This window comes from Monomorium pharaonis, chromosome 8 (genome assembly GCF_013373865.1).
Source record: "Monomorium pharaonis isolate MP-MQ-018 chromosome 8, ASM1337386v2, whole genome shotgun sequence".
NCBI classification, from domain to species: Eukaryota; Metazoa; Arthropoda; class Insecta; order Hymenoptera; family Formicidae; genus Monomorium; species Monomorium pharaonis.
In genome coordinates this window covers 11,078,755-11,091,759 of record NC_050474.1, presented here as the reverse complement: position 1 = coordinate 11,091,759, position 13,005 = coordinate 11,078,755, and the positions used below count along the sequence as shown (strand labels likewise).

The following is a 13,005-nucleotide window of genomic DNA, read 5'->3' as shown; positions in this document are numbered from 1 at the left end:
GTAAATACGGCGAATAGGATATCAAAATACGTTGTACTTTGGATATGATTTCGTAGAGATTCATTTTAGCCCTTTTCAAAGCTCGCACAATACTAAATGTTGCAAAAAAGATCTCTCTGTTCGGAGTTATAAGATTCTACCTCTATCATCATCTGGTTTAACATTTCTACTTTTTTTTTTATAACAATGCAACACGTGTATTTCATGTCTGATTGTATCAAGTTCAATATATAAAATATTAAAATATTAAAATAAATTACAGATTTTAATAGTAGTTAATAGTAATATTAAATAATATTAATAAATATCCTAATTATTTTTATTATAATATTATATAAAAAAAATAACTCTTTGTTTATTATAGTCATCTCACGATGACGTGATAATGCAACGGTTACATGTTTTGGAGTTTCATATTACCGAACACGTGCAAAGGCGCTATCTTTTACTTGTGATGTGATCAGTTCCCGTAGAAATCTTGGTACTTTGGGGAATCGTCGTCTTTGGGAAATCACTGCTAAGATTTATGAATAACCTGCCTCCCGTCATTTCACCTATTGTCATTGTTGCATAGCAGCTCTATAAACACAGTTTACTTTGAATCAATCAATCTTCATTAGACATTCGTAATATAACGTCATATGTTCTGAGAGACTCTGTCTGAGTAAATTATATACATAGTGTACGTGCTGTGCCCTGTATTGTATTGTACCAAGTTTATTTACCTGCTTACTCTTACTTACTTACTTACTTACAATAACCATGGCAAAAAAAAAAATTAACAACAGCAACAACGATGGTACGTCTCATGAAATAAGTGAATCGCCCAAAATTTTCGAGAAACAACTTCTTCTGCCTACGATATACAAGTTAAATCTTTCTTTTGGCAAGAAAGTAATTATTGGATTCGAAGAGCAGAAAGATGGTGATTTATATCCTGTAATCCGTTCTAATAGAAAAGATTTTATCGTCCTATCGTTTAAAGCAGATGCTTGGTATAATTTTCAGAAGGAATTTAATACCATATCTAAATATTTTGATTCAGAAGATGCAGTAGCATCTTGTCAACAATTTGTAAAACAAGATTTTTTACTACTTTTTACAATTTCATACGGTCAGCGGTGTATAATCATCGATAGATTGCAAAGTTGTGGCAAAGAGGAAGAGGTAGTGGAGGATGAATCGAAGAAGAAAAAAAGGAAATGTAGCCCCCGAGCCATAATTATGCAAAAAACCACTTTTGACAATCTTAGAGAAATATGTCTGTGCATCAATGAACGTCTGAGAAGACTTGAAGCAATCGCCGAATGCGTTAACTATTGCCAACATCTTCTAATCAAACAACTACATATAGAAATCCGTAAAAATGATTTAAAAATGGATTTATGTACCGTGATACATAAAGTTTATTAAAAACATACACAATATTCTTGAAAAACAGACTTATGATGAGCTAAATGCAAAATATTCGTTATTTACTGAGCAAGAATTTCATATTATTTTCCTTGAATTAACAACGATATATCGAGCTTCTATAGCGCAAAAAATCATTAAGTAAGTATAATGTGTAATATTTTGAATTCAGGTTTATTAATTACCTTAATAATAATAAATAAATGTATTAATTTACAGAGTTACAACTGATACAGCGTTACAGAAAAAAAACAAGGACTAAAAAAAAAGTTGTGAATTGAATTAAAATATTTTAAAAAGCTTGCCCCTGATAAAATTAAAAAAACACTACTGACCACTATGGAGCGAAGAATACAGACTTAATCGTTATATGTATCTTTAGTTGCTCTGTATTGCTTTTTAACTATGTACCATTATATTTTCTTTAAAATATACAAATTTTTACTTCGTATTATTATGAACTGTAAAACTATCGTGCATATGCAATAAAAAAAAAAAATATATATATATATATATATATATATATATATATGTATTTGTTAAAACGTGTTTATGTAATCCATAAATAAATATTTAAGATTACTTCGCATTTCGTATTACTACTGCAACAGGAAATATATGTATGTCGTAAAATGTAACATGTAATCAATAAATATATTATTTTAAAAATATTTTATTTTTTAAAAAAACCTCTCTTTAAGCTTTATGTGAAGGATGTGCTTTTGTTATTAAAATAAAAAAATAAGTATTTATCAAAAATTTGTACCAATAAAGTATTTAAAAAGGAAAGAGGGGAGAGAGAGAGAGAGAGAGAGATTTCATAAATGTAGCAGATTTCATAAATGTAGCATTTGTACCACTATGGGTAGCCGCCTGTAACACTGGAGCCGTCGTAGAAAGGTGTGGGACGGCGCCAGTGACGTCACAGGCGGCTCCCCATAGTGGTACGTACTTACTGATATTACATGTTTGTCACGGGTTATTCAGTAACGAATCAGTGTAACTCATTTGTAACTAAGAGGAATAATATATATAGTATTATACTACAAACGGCTTTATCTCTCACGGAACCTGACCCGAGGAGTTACGGCAGCGATCCCCAAATACCGTGTTTCTTAACCAAGGGGCACAACAGAATAAATTAAAGTTTATGCACTGTTACAGATCTTATGTTCACGCGGAAACGCGTCACGGAGCAAAAACGACACGAGAGGAGAGGGAAGATGGACATTCCCTCGAACACCCCTCGAATTATGGCCGAGCGATCTGCGGGAAGTAACCAATGTTGGGCGGCAGACGCGCACTTCCGTCGCGTCAAAACACAAACGATGCCGCATGAAATCAGTCTCCAAACTCTTCCCGTTTCAATAGCATCCCGCTCGAATAGTGCTAATAACCGGCTACTCCAAGATTCCGGTAGAAGGGCGGGGCACTAGTCCCACGGCTCACGGTCGAACGTTAGTTTAAGACGAGAAAACACAGAAGGAGGAAAATAGCAAGTTCCACGCGGAGTTTATAACAAAAGAGAAAATAACATTTATTAAAGAGAGTGAACTGAACAGAAAATAATAAAAAAAAAAGATAATAAACAACGTAATGCGAGACAATAACGTAAGGCACGCCTCGCGAGCGCGTTGAGACACGTCCGAGTCCGTGTGAAAACGGGTCGGTGCGCAATCAGGTCCGTGTGCAATCGGGTTCGTTTGCAATTGATTCGGTGTCCAATTCAAACGTTATGTGTCCGATCGAGACGGTATGCACTCGGGACCGTGTCCAATCGAGTCCGTGTCCAATCGGGACTGTGTCTGGTCGGGAAATACTACTGTGTCAGATCGTTTATATGCGCAATCGGGCCTTACTCTTTTCGAAATCATCGATGGAGAACCAGTTTGTTATTAATGTCATTTTTGTGTTCCTTTATTTTCGTTATTAATTTCTTCTTTGTTTGGCCTACATAGATCGCCTCACATTCTTGGTAAGATATCTCGTAAACACATTGCAATTTGACATGATGTCCAAACCATCTTTGCCGTCTAATAGACGTTCTGCGTAACTGTATTATAGATGTATAATAGATCTACCTCTACACGGAGAGAATTTTTTCTTAGAATTTACCTTCAAAATCAGTGGTAGTCGTAGGACAACACGGACTTCAAAGAATTTTTTACTATACTTTTAGTAAAATTTGATAAAATTTTACTAAAATTTAACCAAAACATTTTACATTGCAGAATAGTTTAGTTAGATTTTACTAAAATTTTACTAAATTTCACTAAAGACATAGTAAAATTTTTCTAAGTCCGTTTTGTTTCATGATTACCATAATTTTGAAGGTAAATTCTAAGAGAAAATTCCCAGCAAACATAGAACATTGCGAGCTTCCGACCGCAAAAAAAGGTTAGGGGACACTACAAGAGAACACGCGCAAATATTTTCAAGTGCCTATATATCATACAGATATATCATATATATAGGCTCGTTAAAATCCTCGCCGATGCACAACGAGAATGCCTGGACGAACGCACTCCCAACCGCAGAAAGATTGGGTAGTCACGACAAAAGAACGCGCAGACGACCGATCATGTCGTAAGCTGGATTGAAATTCAATCAAGAATCAAGATGCCGGCCGCTCGAGCTAGCGGAAACATGTGTCTGATTTGTAATGCAAATATCATTATGTTCACGATTGAGCTCGATCACATACACAGATCTCGACGCACAACGATCGCGGAAAAAGACTAATCAGACACGATAAAAAAACGCAAGCGGCAAGCGATCGGTCACACGTACGCTTGATGACAAAAATCCAGCGCCAAGACGCCGGGAAGCAAGAAGACGAGTCTTACGCGTGACACGGATCAGTATGCAAACACGGCGAGCGTCGAAAGCGTCAAATGTGCGCGCAGCACTTTTGCACAGAATCAAATACATAATTAATAGGTATAATCTTTTACATGGGAGTAATTTATTTTTTAATTAATTTTAATTAATATTAATAAAATTAATTTATTTTTAATAATTGAATAAAATTAATTAGAAAATAATTTACTCCCATGCAGAGTAATAAAAATTAAAAAAATAATGCATTTGGTTAATTAATTTTTAAAAAGTAATTATTTCTTTACTAATTAATTATTTTAAAAAGTAATTTGAAATGGAAAAAATTAGATTAATTATTCAGAAAGTAATGCGTAATAAAAAAAACCCATTGATTATTTAAAAAGTAATGCGTAATCCAGACAGCACACAATATTTATGATAATTATTTATAAATATTTATTTCTATTTATTTTTTAAAAATTTTATAAATATTTTATACATATTTTATATGAGTGAGTCCCAGATGCTGACAGATCGAAATAAACACCACCAATCAAATTCTCTAAATTTAACTAACTCAGCAATCTGATTGGTGGTGTCCGTTTCGATCTGTGCGCATTTTGGACGCTCTCTTTTATATACTATGTGAAGAAGAAAGAAAGAAGAAAAAATCTTTATATGAAGAAAATATTTATTATATGAAGAAAAAATCTTATTATATAAAGAAAAAATCTTTATTCAACATATTATTAAAATATGGATTAAATATTTTTGAAGGATATTAGGTTTTGAGGGTGTGCTGCGAAAAAGATCCTGCGTGTGGTTTCTCTATACTCTTTATTCCTCTTTAACACTTAACACAAAAATACTTCAATCGTACAGAGTACCGATACGAACACGTTCCGATACGAACGACGAGAGAGTGAGGTAGGTCACGCAGGCGTTCTCCCCTCCACAAGCAGCGCATGTGCGCCGCTGCTATCCGCGACGTTGCCGGTCGTGGTAGAGGTAAGGCCCGGCTCACCGACACCACAAAGTCTCGCACTCCAATATTTCCTCCCTTTGTACGTTGGTGAGCAGGCTCTCCTCTAATATTCCTCTAGATCTCTTTCTTGCCTAAATAAACAAAAAATGGTATTTATTACAGATTAAATTTCAATTTATAATTTTATCTCTTAAACTCTTAAAAGCATCTAAAGGTAGGGGCTTTGTCATAATGTCGGCTAAGTTCTTTTTGGTTTCTATTCATTCGACTCTAATTTTCCTCTGATCAACACATTGTTTCACGAAATCTTCGTGTGTGTCTGCCATATGCTTTCTGTTCCCGGTGATTTCTCTTTCTCTTAGGATTTGTTTTATTTCATCTAAGTTGTCATCAAACATTTTAAGTTTGTGACTTCCATCTTTCTTAGTGCAGTCTCCTGCAGACTTGTTATCACACCGGATTGTTATCGGAAAAAACGTTATTCCAACAACGTGTCTAATTGACTTGTCCAGCGAGATTAACTCTTGACAGGCGTCACTCATAGCTAGATATTCAGCTTGGCAGGTAGAAAGTGTAACATAAGTTTGTTTGTGACTTCTCCATGCCACTACGTCTCCAAACAGTTTAATTATATAGCCTCCGGTGGATGCAGAATTTTCACAATCTCTAAAGCTTGCATCCGTCAATGCCATCAATTCATCTGTTTCACCTCTAAGCACCAATCCTCCATTTGTAGTTTCTCTTAAATATCTGAAAACTCTTTTTACTTCTAACCAATTCTCTTCCGTAGGCTCTAATTGTTTTCTTGCTAGATAATTTACTGCAAATGCTATATCAGGTCTAGTAGCGTTTGCCAAATACATCAAACTTCCTATTGCTTCTCTATAAGGTACTTTCTTTGTTTCCCCAGCTTCTATTTCATCTTTAATTTCCTCTAACTTAGGCTTTTTATTTTTATTGCTCGCTCGTCTAGTGATCATTGGTGTGTCTTGAGGTTTACAATCTTTCATGTTAAATCTTTCTAATACATTTTCTGTATAAGTTTTCTGATGTATGGTTATGTATCTTTCTTCTTTATTTCTCTCTATTGACATTCCCAGGAATTGTTTAGGCTCTCCGAGATCTTTCATTTCAAAGATTTTACTCAATTTATTCTTAATTTCCTCTAGTTTTTCCTTGTCATTGCTAGCAACTAGCATGTCATCCACATAAAGTAGTATGACAGCTATCTTGCCCTTTTTTCTCCAAGTGAATAGACATGGTTCATGCAAATCATTCTCTAAACCAAGTTTTCGAGCTTCCTCTAAGAATTTCTTGTTCCATTTTTTGGGGCTTATTTTTAAACCGTAAAAGGCTTTCTCTAATTTGCACACTTTTGTTCCTTTAGTATGCGCATTTATCTCTAGTCCCTCTGGTATTTCCATATATATTTCCTCTTCTAAGACTCCATTTAAAAAGGCAGTCTTAACGTCTAGTTGGCAGGCATGTAAGCCATACTTGTTTATTATTGCCAGAATAGATCTAACCAATGACATTCTTGAAACTGGAGCATATGTCTCTTTGAGATCATATATGTTTTTATCTCTAAAACCTCTAATTACCAGTCTCGCCTTGTATCTAGTCGATCCATTCGTCTCTAATTTCTTCTTAAATACCCACTTGGAATCAATAATGTTAGCTCTATTTCCATTCAATGTTTCCGTTGGTCTGTCAACAAGTCTCCATACTTGATTGACGTTCATAGATTCCAGCTCTTCATTTATGGCTACTCTCCAGTTTTCTCTATGTTCGCTCTTCATTGCCTCATCATAGGAAATAGGATCTCTATGTATCGATGCCATTGACTCATTTCATCTTCCAGCTTTTGTAACTCCTCTAATGTTTGACAACCACCTGTCTTCTCTATGTATCGAGCAAAACTTGAATCTTCTATTTGTTTTTGCGTTTGTTTATTTTCATCTAATTTCCTCTTAGCTTTACTTCTGGTTATAGGGGCATCACTCCGTTGTGCCGTCTTTTGTTTATGATCCTCTACATGTATTGACTGTTTTCTTGGCCTTCCTCTTTTCTTGGGCTCCAAATTATTTCCTTCTGTTTTCTCCTTCCTGTCCTCCTCTTTAAATTCTTTCATCCAGTCCTTGTCGTCCTCTACTTGATTGTGTTTGTATACTTCTTTGTATACAAGCTTCTCGTTGAATCGTACATGTCGTGACTCTATTAATTTTCTCGTGCTAGGATGCCACAGTAAATAACCAGTATTAGTGTACCCCAGTAGTACGCCTTTGATTGCTCTAACATCAAACTTTGAGTTTGGTTTTGGTATTTTTGCATATGCAATGCATCCAAATCTCTTTATTTGTTCGAAATGTAGTTTCGTCCTTGGTGCAAATTTTGTTAACAAGACTCCATACTCTAATGTCTTGTGTGGAGATCTGTTATACACATGTACAGCAGCTTCGGCTGCGAACTCCCACATACTCTTTGGTAATCCCGATTCGAACATATATGCTCGTATTTTCTCTTGTAGTGTTCTATTGAATCGCTCCGCAACACCATTGTGTTCGGGCGTATATGGTGGTGAGAATATAGCTTCTATCTTTTCTTTCTCTAATATTGTTTTGAACTTACCTCCAATAAACTCTTTACCTTGATCTGACACGACATAGCATACCTTTTCCTCTTTTGCCAACAGATTTCTGACTGATATTAAATGTTTTTCTAAAGCCTCTCCAGATTCATCTTTTGTCTTCAATAGATATACTCTAGCTAGTCTGGAATAGTCGTCAATGAATGTGATTATGAATCTTTTGTATCCTGGATAAGATGTTGGTTTTATCGGACCCATAATATCCGTATGTATGACTTGAAATGGTCTTTGCGCTCTTTGTCTTGTTTCTCTAAAAAGGCAGCTTTTCCATTTTTGCCATAATACAAACCTCACACTCTAATATAGAGTCATCAAACTTTACTTTCTCTAAGATCTTTTCTGCTTTTTGTAATCTTTTTAGGTAACTTAATGAGGCGTGGCCTAGTCTAACATGCCATAACATTGCTTCGTTAATTTTCTCTAATCTCTTTGGTTTCTCTGTGATCGAACTTTTAACCATTTCCTCTAATTCTATTAATGACTCTACATCTTCTATTTTAGTGATTTGGCTAAGGTCTGTATTCTGATCAGATTCTAATCTTTCGTTCACATTTGCGAGCTTCATTTCATTCTCCCTCCCAATCGCATGCCTAACATTCTTATTTTCTCTATATTCTACCACCGAGTTGGGTAATTCTATGTTTTGAATTTTTGCATGCGATTGTTTAGGATGCTCGCAATGTGACTTTATTTTAGCTTTGCAACAATATACTGCACAGTTATCGTCGCCCTCTTTCTCTACTTTGTTACTCTTTACTTTAAACTGTATTATCCAGTTGGGTTTTTCATAAACTCCTTCAAACGCTATTTTGTTGGTTATTTTATTATAGACTCTAAATATTTTATCATCTAGATAAATGCTAAAGCCTGCGTCCGCCAACCTTCTCAAAGACAATAGGTTTTCGGATACATCCTTTGTTGTGATTACATTAGTTAATCTAATGTCTTCTCCCTCTTTCTCATCTCTATACAACAAAAGATCTCCCCTACCATCCATCATCAGGTCAACCCATGTTGAACCATGGGTCAACAAACCCATTCTTGTTCGCACACTTAATGAACTTATTCTCGCATTTCTCAAAATTTGACAAAATTATATTTGTGTTTACAATGTGATCAGTTGCTCCTGAATCCGCGATGAAGCTAATTAATTCTTTAGGATCATCTAAACTCTTTAAAAACCTATTCTTACCTGATTCTAGTTTTTCTTCATCTGCTGAGATTTTTGATGATTTCTTTAACTTTTTGTCCTCTTTATTTTCTTTCTTAACCGTTTTTCCTCTAATGTTTTTCTTAAAGCCCTTATGTTCGCGTTTGATTTTATTTTGTTTTCTTTCTAATATAAACGTTTTATTTTTGTACCTTTTTCCTCTAAATTTATCCGTGGACTGAGTCTTGGAAAATGGGCAGTCGTCCCCTTTGTGAGTCCTGACCCTCTGGCAGTAGTAACAAAACCAGGTGTTTGTATCGGCCAGTGGACACTCCTTTGCCCAGTGACCGTCTTTGTTGCACCGGTAACATCTGTTTTCCGGTTTTCCTCTTATATTAGTGGCTACTCTCTGGGCTCTAGGTTTGTCTCTCACCTCTGACCTCTTCTCTGCTTCTAACTGTAGGATGAATGATTTTATTTCATCTATGTTCATCTCTTTCAAGTTTGTATGTCTTCTAATCAGATCAACGCCTCTTAATTCAGGTATGTTAGAAGACACAGCCTGATAGAACGAAGATCTGATTTCTTGTTCAGTGAGAGGGACTGCATCTTCACACGTCTCATATTCTCTAATAATTGAGTCAAAGCGTTCGCAAAAATCACTCACTTTTTCGTCTCTTCTCATCTTCATTTGATATAAACGAGCTCTTACGGATGTGTGAGTAACATTTGTCTCACTCTTTTTATATCCTCTTAATTTCTTTAAAATTACTCTAGAATCGCGTTCATGTAAAATTCTCTTATGGTATTCTTCATCTAAATGATTAATTATTATGTCTCTAACAAGGTTATTTCTTTTAATTGTCCTTGACTCTGTAAGATTTTCCGGACCAGCTACTTCTAAATCTATGACATCTAGCAAATCGTTACTCATTAATTCTGATCTTAGATAATCTAACCAGAGATCGAAGTTGGATTTTTGCGTCAGCTTATATTCTCTTTTAATATTTAGTTTTTGATTATTTAATTCACTTTTAATTACACTCTTAATTACCTCTAGACTTTTATTATTATTAACTACCTCTTTTCCTTTATGCTCAGATCCATGGATCATTTCCTCTAATTTTCTCTTTTTATTATTTAACTCTAACTCTTTTGACTTTTGAACATGGCTTTCCTCTAAATTCTCTAAACTTTGTGTGTTATTTTTAGTTACCTCTAAACATCTAAGTTTAACTCTCTGTTCTTCCAGGTTGACCTCCGACACTCTGACCATTTGCTCCATCATTTTGTTCGCTCCTTCCATAATTTTTTCAATCATGTTGAGCGATGCCTGCATTTTTTCGGCTATCAGGTCATTCTTAGCAATCAGCTTTTCTTGCCTTTCGTAGAGAATTTTGCTGCCTATTGGCAGAAACGGACTGTCCCCTTGCACGAACCTCTTATCCTCTAAAACTCTTGGTTTTTCCTTCTCTAGTGTCCTCTTGGGCTTGGCTCCTCTGGTTTCATCATCCTTTGATGAGGTTCCTATTTCTTTTAATATATATACAAAGAAAATTTATTTATATATACATATATATATTTTTTTTTGCCTCTTATTCTTCAAATATTTTAAACTTTTACTCTTACTTTAATTTGCAGCCTCTAAAATAAACATTCATGAGTATACCTTTTTCTTTAGCCTCTAAAGTTTTAGACTTTTCTCTTTCTCTAGCCTCTTCTCTTTCTCTAGCCTCTTCTCTTTCTCTAGCCTCTACTGTCTCTTGCGTCATTGTCTCATTGTGTTCATTGCTTTCGTAGTCGACAATTCGATGGCGATCCTCATCTTCCAGAGAAATGATGTCCTCTTTGTCTTCCCTTTCCATCTAATTCGGGATTTATATTATGTTCAAATTGATATGCAATAATATATCTTCAAGGCGATTTCCTTCTAATGTTCTCAATGTAAGAAAAGAGAAATAAGTAAATAAAAGGAAAGAAAAAAAATGTCCTCGAGGCTGTAAAGAACGCACGGCAATTCAATGCAGACTGAAGACGAGAAACCACGCGCCTCTGCAGGGCCATCCACACGTGCACACCACTCTCCGATATTTGACCCCCAGCACTGCTGAAAGGATCTATGGGATTTGGGTTGATCACGCACACGTATGGGACACATACAGATTTGCGCGGCCCCCCCCAGTAACCGAGTCATACCGCACAGCAAGTTACACTCGATTTCTGACCCGATGCCCATCGATTTCAGCTCAGATTACTTTAATATTTATTTAATCTTTTGGAAATCAAATGTGGCTTTACGATTATGTGATCTCACATTATTTTTGCTTCGAGTTTCGATTGTGTATTACGCCGGGTAACCAGACCTGCGCATGGGGCGCCCGGCAACACGGCACGTGCCCGCGGTGTGAGCGTCGGGAGACAAAAACAACGAATTGCTACTCGCGCTCGGCCCGCGCGTGCACGCCGCGCATGCCGTCTTTTATCTGTTTATACCCATATATGGCGGCTCACGTTTATTTTCTCTAATTTATGCAACTATATTATCCTCGATTCTCTAAATCTTTGGCTCTAACTCTTAAATCTCTAACCTTCTAGAATTCTCTGATTTTATTTAAGTACCGTTCTCAATTCTCGTCAGAACAGAGATTTTGTGTACTTACCTTCCAGAATCCTCTTATTAACACGCAAACTTTATACCGTTGCACTTCGCGCAGTGGAAGCGTGCTGGGCCCATAACCTGAAGGATATTAGGTTTTGAGGGTGTGCTGCGAAAAAGATCCTGCGTGTGGTTTCTCTATACTCTTTATTCCTCTTTAACACTTAACACAAAAATACTTCAATCGTACAGAGTACCGATACGAACACGTCCCGATACGAACGACGAGAGAGTGAGGTAGGTCACGCACGCGGCGTTCTCCCCTCCACAAGCAGCGCATGTGCGCCGCTGCTATCCGCGACGTTGCCGGTCGTGGTAGGGGTAAGGCCCGGCTCACCGACACCACAAAGTCTCGCACTCCAATAATTTTATACAATAATTATGGTAAATAAAAAATAAAGATTTGTAGTAATATTTTATAAATATTTATAAATATTTTTATAATATTTATGATAAATTTTTACGATCTGTTAAATTTAAGATCACAAAAATATTTATAAAATATTTAGATAAATATTTACAAAACATGCAAATAAATATTATAAATATTTTGTAAATGTTTTATAAATATTGTGTGCTGTCTGGGAATAAATAAAATTGCATTAATTATTTAAAAAGTAATGCGAAGTCTTTTCAAAATTATTGTCATTCGTCTATTCTTAGACGATATCTTAGACGTCTATTAGATGTCTATTAGACGTCGAGAAATGACTTGCAGCTTAAAATAATTTTTTATTAATAATTTATTGTTATTGTATAAAGACTGCTATTGTAAGGTTTTAAACAAACACAATAATACAAAATCACATTACATCTAAATCAGATATTTCTAGACATTATTTTAGACGTAAATGGCTCCGACGTCTAATAGACGTCCGATCTTTCATTTCTCCCTGGGTTTGTTTATCGTCTGGAAAATAAACAAAATTGGGTATTCATTTTCAATCAATATATTGATGATTAGTTTGATGTTTTTTTTGTAAAATGTGGGGTGCAATGAAAAAAAAATCCTATCAACTAGTCCAATGATTATCCCTTTTTCTGTGAGATAGGGTGATGGGTGTAGTTGAGATATTTACCTGATGCTGTCTTTTTTAGCACCAGTCAAGTATTATTTTTCCATTATTTACGGTTAGCTTAAGATTTAAGAAATTAATTTGATTATTTAACGATTATTTAATAACGCAAAAGAAGTCTCGCGAGAGTACGCGAAACGTTTTCCGAGCTCCGCAGTTATTCACGCGCTTGCATCAGTGTCTTAGGACACAGAATCGATTGACACCAAGAGGTTCTGAGGAAAGGCCGCATGAGGTGACAAATCTTGTCACTGCAGA

General features: G+C 35.5%; 2 protein-coding genes across 2 annotated transcripts in view; both read right to left on the bottom strand.

Annotated features, from left to right (window-relative positions):
* LOC105831307 (monocarboxylate transporter 10) overlaps window positions 1-13,005 on the bottom strand; it is a 325,574-nt gene that overhangs the window by 61,063 nt on the left and 251,506 nt on the right. The gene's annotated exons all lie outside the window — the stretch shown is intronic.
* On the bottom strand, window positions 8,294-10,389 carry LOC118647097. Its single transcript, XM_036291325.1, has one exon. The coding sequence runs from the start codon at window positions 10,352-10,354 to the stop codon at window positions 8,870-8,872; it is 1,485 nt and encodes a 494-aa protein (XP_036147218.1). The 5' UTR covers window positions 10,355-10,389; the 3' UTR covers window positions 8,294-8,869.

What these genes read in the sequence shown, in the direction of transcription:
- LOC118647097 (XM_036291325.1), bottom strand. Translation starts at nt 10,354, where the DNA reads ATGCAGGCATCGCTCAACATGATTGAAAAAATTATGGAAGGAGCGAAC.